Source organism: Bactrocera neohumeralis, chromosome 6, assembly GCF_024586455.1.
Source record: "Bactrocera neohumeralis isolate Rockhampton chromosome 6, APGP_CSIRO_Bneo_wtdbg2-racon-allhic-juicebox.fasta_v2, whole genome shotgun sequence".
NCBI classification, from domain to species: Eukaryota; Metazoa; Arthropoda; class Insecta; order Diptera; family Tephritidae; genus Bactrocera; species Bactrocera neohumeralis.
The window spans coordinates 75650762-75665893 of NC_065923.1; the positions used below are offsets into that span (position 1 = coordinate 75650762).

Sequence of the window (15132 nt, forward strand, 5' to 3'; positions counted from 1 at the left end):
ACTATATTTTTTCGGACAACGTTAGCAACGCTGTTTAGCGGGGATTACAAAACACATGGTTAAAACGATAGATATTTTACACTTTTCACTTAATGCTGCTAAGCTAGTGTTACAATAATCGTTAGTAATTTGAACATAACAGTTTTCACTTAGCATAAGTTTTTTTTTCGCTGCGCGCACACAATTAGAATTGTAGCTTAAATACATTAGACAAGATTAAATACAAGTTAGGTGTTTGAAAATATGAAACAAGTAGTTAAAAAGAAAAACAGAATGTTTTTGTAGTTAATTAAATGTTTTTGAATAGAAATGCAAAGTTTCTAGCGGCTTATTTACATTAGCCACTGGAATGCCAGAATTATGTTACTGTAAATGCTTTAAAATTTAAATTATAGTAAGTTAGCGTATTTGCTATTCCATTGTGTTTCAACACTTTTCACCTTAAACACTAAGTTTTTAGCAGTTTTATGCATTTTAATCGCGTATCGTCTAGTTTCTTTCGCTTCCCCCTATAAATGCGCCGATACGTATGTCCGTGCCAATGTGTATGTATATTCACTGTATTCACTCGTACTGTTGTGGTAAACTCGCTATACTTTTTTGCAACTTAACTACTGTAACTGTGACGACTTAATGCCTTGTCTCACTTTAATATCGCTGGCTGAACTTATTTAATTTAGATACGTATTGTAGTTTACTGATGAGTTCGGTTTAAAACTAAAATTGATTTAAGCTTCGACTTTAGCCTTGAGCGAAGCTGGCATCTCTGGTGGTGGTGGACGTGGCAGAGCCAAGGCAACCTTGACACCGTCGTAGATGAACCATTGCAGGGCAGTAAGTGTACCGATCATAATGATACGTGGCGTCAGACCGTTCCACATACCCATGAAGCCGAGCGATTTAGCCACTTGGATGGCAGTGGAGCCCTTGGCTTGATTCAATTTCGAAACGACCACATCAGCGGGATGTGATACAATGGCGCAGAAGACACCAGCAATGTAACCAGCAGCGAATGTCACTACCAATTGTTCACCCTTGGTGCATTCGACACGTGGCTTGGGTACAACGTGTCTAATTAGGAGGAAAAGTAAACGAATTTAGCATAACTACTAATAAAAAGAGGTATGGCAGTTACGGTACTTACTTGTACAACAATTCCACGGTGCGTTCGAAGCAAGCGAACTTCATCATGGTGTATGGAATTTGACGCATCCACAATGGTACCAGACCCTTGTAGAAGGCACCGACACCCTCATCCTTGATCATTTTAGGCAAAGCCTCACGGAGATTGTTGGCAAAGCCAGGTGTGGTCTGGATCTTAACCTTGGCAGCTTCCATAGGAGCCAAAGCAATATCGGCGAAGAATTCAGCCGAAGCAGAGGCAGCCAAGTACAACCAAGTACGGTACAAGTATGAATTCTCTTCACCCAAGATATTCGAGTAGTACACTTTGAAGACTTCATATAAACCGAACTTGCACAGACCCTACACGTTGTATGAGTAAACAAACATAACAAGAATATATAAATAAAAATATGAACAAATATTCTATTGATAATAATATTTCTATTCTAGCAAATATATGGTTCTAAAAATATTTCGCACTAATTTTTAACCGTATGCAATGTTATGTGATATATTTTTTAAATTTTATTTATAGGGTTTTTACTAAAACTTTTGAACTACTTTTATCTACATTTGTTTGTATAAGTTTGAGTAGCCGCTTTAATTACCATAATATAAATTCTTATCACATGATGACAAATACTAAATAAATGACGTCGAGTGGTAATGCTGATAAGTTTACACTCAAACTTTGGTTAAGTACACAAAATGCAGACAGAATGAAAATCAGACGTAATAAGCAAACTAATTAATCATACAATTTTCGTCATGTGGCATTAATATATAGGATATTGAAAAAAATACACCGATTGGTTTTGATGTGTAGCAATGAAATAAACCAAATCAAAAAATTTAGCATTAAAAATCAATAAGCCGATAACGACAAGGGATTGTGTAACCTCGGTACAATATTGAATATTTTCTCATTTCTTATTGTTTGACGTCCTCCACAAATGTACATCGAATGGTTTCTTCACAAAACTCGCTTGACTGCACTAATTTTCGCAATTCCTATGTCCCGTTTCATGAAGATCTTTTAACTTATTTTTTTGCGCACATATATTTCGCGTGCAAATACAATTTTCACTTCGCCCACTCACTCACCTGTGCTGAGTAGCCGAAGAATGTTGGTGCCCAGCCCTTAACCAGACCACGTGCGCCTTCCTCAGCAATGGTAACCTTGAAGCCGTTGATCAAATTCTTGTACTTTTTGGGGTCAACTTGCAGACGGCATTTGACCAAATCCAGCGGTACGACGAAGGTGTGCGTAGTACCGCAGGACAGAATGCCGCCGACACCGCATAGCGCAAAGTATTTGTTGCTGCCGAATTCGCACGAATCACCGCTAGCTGCGGCAGCTGCCTGAATCTGGCGTCCGGGCACTGGGCCAGTCGCCGACTTACCGGTGGCGTCGCATTGGACTTTAGTAAATGGAGTGCGCAATGGCGAGTTTTTGGCAGCTTCAAACAGTGATGAGAACATTTTGGAATATGTTACTTTTCGCTGTTTCGGTTAATGCTTTTGCAAACTGGAAAATAATTAAAAGAAAAATATTACCTATATAGAATAAACTCAAAGCAAGGTCAGTTGTAAAAATCTAAAACCATCCCTCTTATTGAGGTTACATAACGTTGTAGTTGCTGACGAATATACCAAAATTTTAAGAAAAGTTTACGCTTTTCATACAGCAAATTTTTAGTTTATATTTGTTGTTTATTAAAACAAACTAATATTTCTTCAAATCATGTGCAAATATTATACCAAATAAATATTCAATTATGCAATTTAGTTAAAAAATTAGCACTTACACAGACAGCACCTATGATGGGCACGAGAAAGACACTTGGAAGAAAATTTCTGCTCCCCACCTGACAGATTGTTCGTAGCGAATTACTCGTTACTATTAAACAGCGTTGCTTTTGTCGGCACAACACGTCGTTCAACAGCTGAATTATTGTTTCGAGAACAGAAGAAAACTTAACATAAAGTAAAATACTTAATTGCATATTTCTTATTAAAACAGTATATTTTCCACTAAAATCTTATAGCTGTGTATATATACAGTTGAACTTCCCTTACTCGCCACCATAATCCACAAAAAACTTCGGGTTAGAAAGACATCGAGTTATGGAAGAAATTTTGTATGAAATTCGACTTCTTTTACCAATGCAAGTGTTCGGGTTATGGAGAATTTAGAGTTATAATTTTCAAATTATGGTAGTTTAACTGTATTAAAATGAATAGCTTTTAACACCACTATATTGATATATGTACATATGTATTTAGGTATAATATATTTAAAATGTTATATGCCAATATCTGTTCCAATCTCCCGAACATAAAATATGTCTCAAATACAACCCTGTACCGTTTTTATTAAACACATTTTTTTTAAATATTACGAATGACAGTAAAGGCCGCAGTAGAGAAAATTTTGACAGTTTATAGAAGCAGCCGGAGAAAATATCGCAATTTCTAAAAGTTGTGAAAATAGCAATTAATAAAAAATACTTAATAAATTAAATAAGAGGAACAAATATCACCATGGCTGATGCTGCAGCTCGTCAACTTCAATATGAGTACAAAGCGGTAAGTTCTTTCATTGCTGAAAAATGTGTATACGAAAGCTGCAATCTGATTAGCGTCCAATGTGAACAACGAAAGTAAACGTTTGAAATTGCATGCTACAAATTCTTGCACATATAGTTGCTCTATACAGTTTTTTTATTGCTAGAATTCCAATCTTGTGCTGCAAGCTGATGTACGGCTTATTGAACGGCCACGTCGCGATGAAGCTACTGGAGAAGTTGTATCGCTGGTCGGTAAGTTGGAAGGCACACGCATGGGCGATCGCTATCAACGCACAAAGCCCGAAAAAATGGAAGAACGCAAAGCCAAACGTCAGAAGCGAGATGAAGCGCAATATGATTTCGAACGCATGAAAGGTGCTACATTGCTGTCCGAAGGTATAGATGAAATGGTCGGAATTGTGTACCGACCCAAAACACAAGAAACACGCCAGACATATGAGGTGTTATTAAGTTTCATACAAGAAGCGCTGGGTGATCAGCCGCGTGATATTTTGTGTGGTGCGGCCGATGAAATTTTGGCAGTATTAAAAAATGATAAGCTAAAAGACCGTGAACGCAAACGTGAAATCGATAGCTTGTTAGGTTCAGTAACCGATGAGCGGTAAGTTAACATATTTTCAAGAAATTAAATAGTTATTAAAATAATAATTTTCATTATTTTCCATTAGTTTCGCTTTATTAGTCAATCTGGGTAAGAAAATCACAGACTTTGGTTCGGACGCCGTGAACGCTCTAAACATCGCTGGCAACGAAGAGCAAATTGATGAGACTTATGGCATAAATGTGCAATTTGAGGAATCGGAGGAAGAAAGTGATAACGATATGCATGGTGAAATACGTGACGAAGATGGACAAGAAGAGGGCGAGGAAGCACGCATCGACCATACACTGCACGCAGAAAATGTAAATATTTGCAAAGCAATAAAATTTCAAATAAAAACATTTTATGATTTTCTTTTTATATTTCAGCTACTCACAGAGGATGCAGCGAATGTGAAGAAAGAACGTGGTTTGCATCCATTAGACATTGATGCATACTGGTTACAACGTTGTCTGAGTAAATACTACAAAGACGCCATGGTATCACAAAGCAAAGCGGCCGATGTTTTAAAAATTCTCAAAGATGCTGCTGACGAAAGAGACTGTGAAAATCAACTCGTACTTTTATTAGGCTATGACTGTTTCGACTTCATAAAACAACTGAAAAACAATCGCCAAATGATTTTATATTGCACAATGTTGGCCTCGGCGCAAACGGACAGCGAACGTCAGCGTATACGTGAAAAGATGCGAAATGACAACCATTTAGCTAAGATATTACGACAATTGGATACCGGCAAGTCAGAGGAAGATGACTATGGCAATTCATCGCGTGCAAATAAACGTGGTAAAGAGGAGAATGATGACTCGGGTCAAGGCACGGCTGGTCAGGTGGCAGGTGTGCGACAAGTGCTCGAGTTGGAAGAGTTAGCATTTACACAAGGCTCTCACTTTATGGCAAATAAAAGATGTCAACTGCCGGACGGTTCGTTCCGCAAGCAACGTAAAGGCTACGAAGAGGTACATGTGCCCGCATTAAAGCAGGTACCTTTCGAAGACAAGGAAGAACTGCAGTCCATTGACAAACTACCAAAGTACGTGCAGCCGGTCTTTGAAGGCTTTAAAACCCTTAATCGCATACAAAGCCGTTTGTGGAAGGCCGCACTTGACAGCGATGAGAATATGTTGTTGTGTGCTCCCACCGGTGCCGGTAAAACGAACGTTGCTTTGCTGACGATGATGCGCGAAATCGGCAAGCACATCAATGAGGATGGAACAATCAACGTGGATGAATTTAAGATAATTTATGTTGCGCCCATGAAGTCGTTGGTACAGGAAATGGTGGGCAACTTTGGCCGTCGCTTAGCTTGTTACAATTTGACCGTATCCGAGTTAACTGGTGATCATCAATTGACGCGCGAGCAAATCGCTGCCACACAAGTAATCGTGTGCACACCAGAAAAATGGGATATTATCACACGCAAGGGTGGTGAAAAGACATTTACCAGTCTAGTGCGTCTAGTCATCATCGATGAAATTCACTTGCTGCATGATGAGCGCGGTCCAGTGCTGGAAGCACTTGTGGCACGTACCATACGCAACATTGAGACCACACAGGAAGATGTGCGTTTGGTCGGTTTGTCCGCCACACTACCTAACTATCAGGATGTGGCAACATTCCTGCGAGTGAAACCAGATAAGGGTTTGTTCTATTTCGATAATAGCTTCCGGCCAGTGGCGTTAGAGCAGCAATACATCGGTGTTACGGAAAAGAAGGCGTTGAAGCGCTTCCAAGTCATGAACGAGATCGTTTACGAGAAAACAATGGAGCACGCAGGACGCAATCAAGTGCTTGTCTTTGTGCACTCACGCAAAGAGACCGGTAAGACGGCGCGCGCCGTGCGTGACATGTGTCTGGAAAAGGACACACTCGGCAGCTTTCTGCGTGAGGGCTCAGCCAGCATGGAAGTGTTGCGCACTGAAGCGGAGCAGGTGAAGAACACAGAATTGAAAGAGTTGCTGCCCTATGGGTTCGCTATACATCACGCCGGCATGACGCGTGTGGATCGTACATTGGTGGAGGATCTGTTTGCCGATCGTCATATCCAGGTAGGGTTTTCATAGCGACTTTGAAAGGAAATTATGTATTTAATATTTTTTTCTCTTTTTTAATTTTTTTTGATATTATTATTTTTTTCTTATTATTATTATTTTTTTTTCTTTTTTTTATTTATTTGTATTTTCTTAATTTGTTTTTTTTTTGTTTATTCTTGTTTTTATTTATTTGTATTTTCTTAATTTGTTTTTTTTTTTTTGTTTATTCTTGTTTTTATTTATTTTTTTTATTTAAAAAAATTTTAATTGTTTGTTTAATTACTTTTTGAATTTTTTTAATTGTTTTGTTTTTTAATATTTTTTCAATTTATTTAATTTTTTTTTAATTTTTTTTATATTTTTTATTTATTTTTAAATTATTTAATTATTATTTTTTTTATTTTTTTTTCTAATGCTTATATTTATTTATTTAATTAAAAAAAAAAAAATTTTATTTATTTTTATTTTGTTTATTTAAACAATTTTAATTTTTTGTTAATATTTTTTTTTAATTGTTTTGTTTTTTGTTTTAATTTATTTTATTTACATATTTTTATTTATTTTATTTACATATTTTTATTTATTTTATTTTGTTAATTTTTTATATTTATTTTTCTAATTTATTTTTAAATTTATTTCTTTTTTTAATTCATTTTTTTACTTTTTTTAAAATAATTGATGTTTTTTTAATTATTTTTTAAATTATTTTTTTAAATAATTAATGTTTTTTTAATTATTTTTTTAATTACTTTCTTTTTATTATCTCTTTTTTTCTCTCCTCTCTTTGCGCCGTTTAATAGGTTTTGGTGTCCACAGCCACTCTCGCCTGGGGTGTCAATTTACCGGCACACACCGTTATCATCAAGGGCACGCAAGTTTACAATCCCGAAAAGGGTCGTTGGGTAGAATTGAGCGCACTGGACGTACTCCAGATGTTGGGTCGTGCCGGTCGCCCGCAATACGATACCAAAGGCGAGGGCATACTCATCACTAATCACAGCGAATTGCAATTTTACCTTTCGCTGCTGAATCAACAACTGCCCATCGAGTCACAATTCATTTCCAAAATGCCAGACATGCTGAATGCTGAAATTGTACTGGGCACAGTGCAAAATTTGAAAGACGCCGTACATTGGCTGGGCTATACCTATCTCTATATACGCATGCTGCGTAATCCCACTCTCTACGGCATCTCACACGACGCCATTCGCGATGATTCGTTGCTGGAGCAGCATCGCGCGGATCTTATACACACCGCCGCCTTGCATTTAGATCGCAGCGGCCTCGTCAAGTACGATCGCAAGAGCGGCCAATTCCAAGTGACCGAGTTGGGTCGCATAGCGTCGCATTACTATTGCACACACGAAACTATGATGACTTACAATCAATTGCTGAAGCAAACGCTCAGTGAGATCGAGCTATTCCGCGTCTTCTCACTCTCTTCGGAGTTCAAACACATTGCTGTGCGCGAAGAAGAGAAACTGGAATTGCAAAAGCTTATGGAACGTGTACCCATACCGATAAAAGAGTCCATGGAGGAGCATAGCGCCAAAGTGAATGTGTTGTTGCAGGCATACATATCGCAATTAAAACTGGAAGGATTCGCACTAATGTCCGATATGGTGTTCATAACACAGTCTGCGTCGCGTTTAATGCGCGCCATCTTCGAAATTGTGCTCTATCGTGGCTGGGCGCAGTTGGCTGACAAAACGTTGACACTGTGTAAGATGATTGATCGCCGTATGTGGCAGTCTATGACGCCACTGCGTCAATTCAAGAAGATGCCCGATGAAATTGCTAAGAAATTGGAAAAGAAGAACTTCCCATGGGAACGTCTGTACGATTTGGAGCCCAATGAGATTGGCGAGTTGATACGCGTGCCAAAGCTGGGCAAGACCATACATAAATTTGTCCATCAATTTCCAAAGTTGGAACTATCCACACACATACAGCCTATAACGCGTGCTACGCTGCGCGTAGAGCTCACGATCACACCCGATTTCCAATGGGATGAGAAGGTGCATGGTTTATCCGAAGGCTTTTGGATACTTATTGAGGATGTTGACTCCGAAGTAATTTTACATCATGAATTCTTTCTGCTGAAGGAGAAATATGCTTTAGATGAGCATCAAATCAAGTTCTTTGTGCCAGTCTTCGAACCGTTGCCACCGCAATATTTCTTGCGTATAGTCTCGGATCGTTGGATCGGTTCGGAAACACAATTGCCAGTCTCTTTTAGGCATTTAATATTGCCAGAGAAAAATATGCCACCAACAGAGCTGCTCGATTTGCAACCGTTGCCCATTTCCGCGCTACGCAAACCGAAATTCGAGGAATTCTATGCCGAACGTTTCCCACAATTCAATCCCATACAAACGCAGGTTTTTAATGCCGTCTATAATAGTGATGATAATGTGTTCGTAGGCGCACCCACAGGTTCCGGCAAAATGACCATAGCCGAATTCGCCATCATGCGTTTGTTTTCACAGCAAGCCGAAGGTCGTTGCGTCTACTTGGTGTCGAAGGAAGCGCTTGCCGATCTTGTATTTGCCGATTGGCATGCGAAGTTCGGCAGTCTCTCACTCAAGGTTGTCAAGTTAACCGGTGAAACTGGTACCGATTTGAAACTGCTGGCTAAAGGTCAGATTATAGTTACCACCGCCGACAAGTGGGATGTGTTGTCACGCCGTTGGAAGCAACGCAAAAACGTGCAGGCGGTCAATCTCTTTATAGTCGATGAATTGCAATTGGTTGGTGGCGAAGACGGTCCCGTTTTGGAAGTCGTTTGTTCGCGCATGCGCTACATTTCGTCTCAAATTGAGAAACAGATCCGCATCGTCGCGCTTTCCTCCTCGTTAGCCGATGCGCGTGATGTCGCACAATGGCTCGGCTGCAATGCCAATGCCACATTTAATTTCCACCCGAGTGTGCGTCCCATTCCATTAGAGTTGCACATTCAAGGCTACAGCATCACACACAACGCAACGCGCATTGCTTCCATGTCGAAGCCCGTATACAACGCGATCATTAAATACAGTCCACACAAGCCGGTTATCGTTTTTGTCTCATCGCGCAAGCAAGCGCGTCTTACGGCCATTGATATACTTACGTACAGCGCATCGGATATGCAACCGAATCGTTTCTTCCATGCCGAAGAAGAGGACATCAAACCATTCCTCGATCGTATGTCCGATAAGACGTTAAAGGAGACACTATCTCAGGGCGTGGCGTACATACATGAGGGTCTTACGGCCTCCGATCATCGGCTGGTTGAGCAGCTCTTCGACTCCGGCGCTGTGCAGGTGGCTGTTGTAGCACGCGATCTCTGCTGGGGCATGAGCATTTCGGCGCATTTGGTTATAATTATGGACACACAATTCTACAATGGCAAGAATCATTCTTATGAAGACTATCCAATAACTGATGTGCTGCAAATGATTGGACGTGCTAATCGTCCCATTGAAGACGCGGACGCTAAATGTGTGCTGATGTGTCAGTCATCCAAGAAGGATTTCTTCAAAAAATTCATCAATGAACCGTTGCCGATCGAGAGTCACTTAGATCACCGTCTACACGATCACTTCAATGTGGAGGTCGTCACGAAGACCATCGAGAACAAACAGGATGCGGTCGATTATCTCACTTGGACATTCTTATACAGGCGTCTCACACAAAATCCCAACTATTACAACTTACAGGGGGTTACACATCGTCATCTCTCCGATCACTTGTCCGAGTTGGTCGAAAATACACTCTCCGACTTGGAGCAATCCAAGTGTATTAGCATTGAGGACGACATGGACACGCTTCCGTTGAACTTGGGCATGATCGCCGCTTATTATTACATTAACTACACAACAATTGGTAAGCGTGTGGTATATTTTAGGAAGATTTTTGATTTTTTACATTTTTCTTCTTTTTCTATTATAGAACTCTTCAGTTTATCATTGAATAGCAAAACTAAAGTTAGAGGTTTGCTCGAGATCATCTCATCGGCAGCAGAATATGAGGACATTGTGGTGCGCCATCACGAAGAAAATATCCTGCGCACACTCTCTCAACGTTTGCCAAACAAATTGACTGGTCCAAACGATTCTGCGCCAAAGTAAGTAGCTCCAGTTCAGTAGTGGTCCTCCTACTGATAATTGGGAAACCCGGCAAGCATGGGGAATTTTGTCGTCTGATAACTCTACTTTCCCCAGTAGTCAATGCACTTGAACTCTTGTTACTTCCAATATTCTCTCACTCACCATCAAAATGACTTCCAGAAAGCGCACAACACTTAGCACTAGAAACAGTCAGATAGTTTACAGATTCTATTTATCCAAAATTGTTCCCCATTTATCCAGAATAGACCCTGACATATCAAACATATATCCAGTGCGCAATGAGTCCCCGCTTGACACTAACCATCTCTTTGCATGTCCTACTAACCCCACACAACTGACACCCTTCTCCCTTTGGACTAACCCCTTTGAAACAGCACGTTTCCTGAGCCTGGATTGCATCGATGACAACTAATCTAATCCTTACCATTCCAACAGGTATTAGGTATCCGTTACAACAAAAACAACAAATATGTCTTCTAACTCTTTTTTTTTTGCATTCCCAACGAATGCCACTTAGCTAACACCCCGCTCCCTATCGTCCGACCACGTCTAAACAGCACGTTTCCTGGGCCTACCGTTAGATGACTTCGTTGACAAACAGCCTGAATCTTACCACCCAAGCAGGGACTAGATGACCAACATAGCTAATGAACTCTTTTTTTTTTTTACAGATTCAATGATCCGCATATTAAAACAAATTTGTTGTTGCAAGCGCATTTATCACGCCTACAGTTAGGCCCCGAACTACAGGGTGACACCGAACTAATTTTGAGCAAAGCTATACGCCTCATACAGGCCTGTGTGGATGTGCTCAGTTCAAATGGTTGGCTCTCGCCGGCTGTGGCTGCCATGGAGTTGGCGCAAATGGTTACGCAAGCTATGTGGAGCAAGGACTCGTATTTGAAACAGTTGCCGCACTTTACAGCCGACATCATCAAGCGTTGCACAGAAAAGGTACAGTTGCCGTAAAAATACGAAATTTTACTTAAATAATTTATTTTATGCACTATTTTGTAGAAAATCGAAACCGTTTTTGACATTATGGAGTTGGAGGATGATGACCGCACACGACTGCTGCAATTGACTGACGCACAAATGGCCGACGTGGCGCGTTTCTGTAACCGTTATCCAAACATCGAAATGAACTTCGAAGTGGTGGATAAAGATCGCATCAATTCCGGCTCCACGGTGAATGTGATTGTGCAACTGGAGCGTGAAGACGAAGTTACTGGGCCAGTTATTGCACCATTCTTCCCACAGGTATGTCAAGAATTGTCTTTTTTGCTTTCAATTTCATTGATTTCTTAACTAATTTTTCTTACAGAAACGCGAGGAAGGCTGGTGGGTGGTCATTGGTGATCCGAAAACCAACTCACTGCTGTCCATTAAACGTCTGACGCTGCAGCAGAAGGCAAAAATAAAGTTAGATTTTGTGGCGCCCAGCCCCGGCCGACACGAGTACACACTGTACTATATGAGCGATTCATATTTGGGCTGCGATCAAGAGTACAAGTTCTCCATTGAGGTTGGCGATTTCCAGTCGGAAAGTGAAAGCGAATCGGAATAAACGATTAATAATCGGTCTGCAATTAGTCTTAGTTCAATGTTTTTCGTAGATTTCTGCATAAATTTGCATTTTTCAAGTGTGCGCGTGTGGGTAATAAAGAAAGACAAACAAACCAATTTCTTCAGTATTTGATTTTTTTATTTGTAAGCACAGCGCTGCGGCTACGTAATTTGAAATTCCTGTTTTTTAATAAATGTAGATCGAAGTAATAGAAAGAAAAATAAGAAAAAAGCTATAATACCCTTCACAAATAGTTAAGATTTCATACAAAAACTTGATTTTCAACGCTTAGTTTGTATGGCAGCTATATGCTACAGTGGTCCGATCGGAAAAATTTCTTCAGAGATTGTGTCACTGCCTTAAATAATAACTCGAGCCAAATTTCGTGAAGATAACTCATTAAATAAAATTTTTTTCATACAAAGATTGGATTTCGATTGTTCAGTTTGTATGACAGCTATATGCTATAGTGACCCGATATCAGCGATTCTGACAAATGAGTAGCTTCTTGGGCAGAAAAAGACGTGCGCAAATTTCCAGATCGATATCTCAAAAACTAAGGGACTATTTCGCATATATACAGAAAAACAGACGGACATGGCAAAATCGAATCAGTTTGTTTTAGTGTTCATTTATACATACATATATATTTTTTCTTCGCAGAATTATTAACACAATTGCACAAATTATTATTAATATCGAATATTATTTGCAGCTTTCTAAAATTTACTGCTCTAACGTTGACTGACAGACACCGATGATCCACGGCTGTTGGCATTATTGCCGTTGGGACCATTAGCAAAGCTATTTGTGCTAGCAAAGTTGATCACCTGTCCATTGGGCAGCCTATAAACTTGGCTCATTGAAGCGCCGGCAGAGTTTTGCGGTCCAAAAGGACCAAATTGCGAAGCTTGTGTCAATGTACCCGCTGAGGAGGCACCGAACGCGCCGTTCGGACCGAATGCGTTGAAGGCTTGCGAACCAGCATTGGCGGCCGCTGAGTTAGCGCCAAACGGTCCAAAATTAAAACTATTGGAATCAGCCGCAGCAGTCGCCTGTGATTGCCCCGATTGTGGCATACGTTTAACACGCACATGCTCCAGCAAAGACGCGCTGTTCAAGGGCATTGCGAAGGGTATGCTGCGCACACGTCGCACTTGTGGCCGCAAATTCGTCTTTGGCTTGATATAGAGTGAAGACTCCACTAAGACTTCGTCGACAGCAGCGCCATTGATCGCTATGGCAGAGAAGGTAGCAAAAAAAATTTAATTAATATTGGTATTTTGAAGCTGGCTGCTACTCACGTAATGGCGCACTGGGTGTATTATCCTCGCTGACAACATTTAAAGTAGCCGCAGTAACGCATGCTGAGCAGAGTATTAAGACAGCCGAAAAAGTTAGGAAACGCATAGCTTACTATTATATATATATGTTTTTGGTTGGAATTGCACACTCCGTTCCCTAAAGCTTGACAAACACAACGTCTCGCAAATCGATCTTCACTAAACGCTGCTCAAACGCAGACTATTGCCTGAGTCATTGACTGAGCCGAAGATAACTCTCGACATTACTATGGCATTTGCCGCTAAAGGTAAGCACTGAGCAGCTAGGCAAAGGTAGAAATGAGCGCAACAGTGGGCTAGAAAGCGTTTGATATCAAAAGGTACACGACGCAAAACCTTATATTGGAATTATACATTGTTTTTAAAATTCATAAAGTCATAAGCATAAAAATATGCCTAAATTAAAAATAATGCATTTCTGAAAAACAAAAAGAAGAAACATTAACTTTCGTTGCCTCGACGCTAAATACCCTTCACAGCTGCATATTTTATAGCATAAAGGGTATAAAAAAATAATTTTTCTTAATTTTGAGAGGTCAATTTGTATGGCAGCTATATGTTATAGTGGTCTGATCGGAAAACTTTCTTCAGATATTATAGCATTGCCTTGACAAAGAATCCATGACAAATTTCGTAAAGATATCTCGTCAAATAAACAAGTTTTCCATACAAAGAGTAAATTTGGATCGTCCAGTTTGTATGGCAGCTATATGCTACAGTAATCCGATATCCGAGATATCGACAAATGAGCAGCTTCTTTTGAAGAAGAGAACGTGTGCAAAATTCCAGATCGATATCTCAAACTAAGCAATCACTTTCATGAAACAAGCTGCGCTTAATATACAATTGTACTCGTGCTTACGATAGATACATATACATACATATATGTATATATGTACATATGTACGTCATTGCGCTGCATGGACAATTTATTATTTAACTATTAACTCTTCCGACAGCTGGGGGAAGACCAAAACGCAAACTCGAGCAAATAAGCAGGCAAAAGCCGAAATTTAACATCGATCATTAGTAGCCCAAACCAGAAAGCCACATAGATATATGTACATATGTAGATATAAGTATATATGTGTGTATATTTTTTATATGCAAAGAGCGACTTAGCGTACAGCAAACAAGTTTTCGTAAGTCATTTAGGGGGGAAACTAGTTTCTGGGGTTCCTTTGAAGACAGCGCTAAATGATCCAATGAAGCAGCATCTTAATTATATACACACACACAAGCAGTCAATTCTCGATGATTAAGTAAACATATGACTGAGAGAGAGAGAGCGCTAAATGTGAGTTCTAAAAGAGCACAGGCATGGATTGAAGAGATAAGAGCACAAGCAAAGAGAACGGAAACATAAGTGGGGAAATAAAATAAATTTAAGCCGTTAAGTTCAAAACAGTTACAAATGTTGCAAATTTATCATATATGCAAAAAAAACCGTTAACTTCGCTTCACAAATGGAAAAGATTCCACAGAACTGGATTTTGAGCCGTCAGTTTGTATGACAGCTCCGTGCTATAGTGATCCGATTTGAACAATTTCTGTGGAGTTTGTAGAGTTACCTTGCACTATAATCTATACAAAATTTTATGAAGATATCTCATCAAACAAAAAAGTTGTTCATACAAGAACTTAATTTTGAACGTTCAGTTTGTATGGCAGCTATATGCTATAGTGGTCCGATTTGAACTATTCCTTCGGAGATTGTAGAGTTGCATTGGAAAATAATCTATGTCAAATTTTGAATAGATATT

At 39.6% G+C, this 15132-nt stretch overlaps 3 protein-coding genes across 3 annotated transcripts; 1 reads left to right on the forward strand and 2 right to left on the reverse strand.

Moving 5' to 3' along the window:
* Positions 1 to 82: 82 nt before the first annotated feature.
* LOC126761799 (phosphate carrier protein, mitochondrial) lies at positions 83 to 3030 on the reverse strand. The gene is made up of 4 exons (XM_050478203.1): positions 2934 to 3030; positions 2230 to 2653; positions 1145 to 1485; positions 83 to 1071 (listed from the first exon to the last, which is right to left on the reverse strand). Exons 2-4 carry the CDS (start codon positions 2605 to 2607, stop codon positions 729 to 731), a joined length of 1062 nt encoding a protein of 353 aa, XP_050334160.1. The 5' UTR covers positions 2608 to 2653; positions 2934 to 3030; the 3' UTR covers positions 83 to 728.
* A 535-nt stretch (positions 3031 to 3565) lies between these two features.
* On the forward strand, positions 3566 to 12142 carry LOC126763764 (putative U5 small nuclear ribonucleoprotein 200 kDa helicase). Its single transcript, XM_050481538.1, has 9 exons — positions 3566 to 3714; positions 3860 to 4317; positions 4385 to 4619; positions 4686 to 6365; positions 7151 to 10214; positions 10281 to 10455; positions 11131 to 11413; positions 11477 to 11719; positions 11784 to 12142. Exons 1-9 carry the CDS (start codon positions 3670 to 3672, stop codon positions 12024 to 12026), a joined length of 6426 nt encoding a protein of 2141 aa, XP_050337495.1. The 5' UTR covers positions 3566 to 3669; the 3' UTR covers positions 12027 to 12142.
* Positions 12143 to 12641: 499 nt separating this feature from the next.
* LOC126763766 (uncharacterized) lies at positions 12642 to 13562 on the reverse strand. Its single transcript, XM_050481539.1, has 2 exons — positions 13331 to 13562; positions 12642 to 13263 (listed from the first exon to the last, which is right to left on the reverse strand). The coding sequence occupies exons 1-2, from the start codon at positions 13434 to 13436 to the stop codon at positions 12761 to 12763; spliced, it is 609 nt and encodes a 202-aa protein (XP_050337496.1). The 5' UTR covers positions 13437 to 13562; the 3' UTR covers positions 12642 to 12760.
* Positions 13563 to 15132: the final 1570 nt, after the last annotated feature.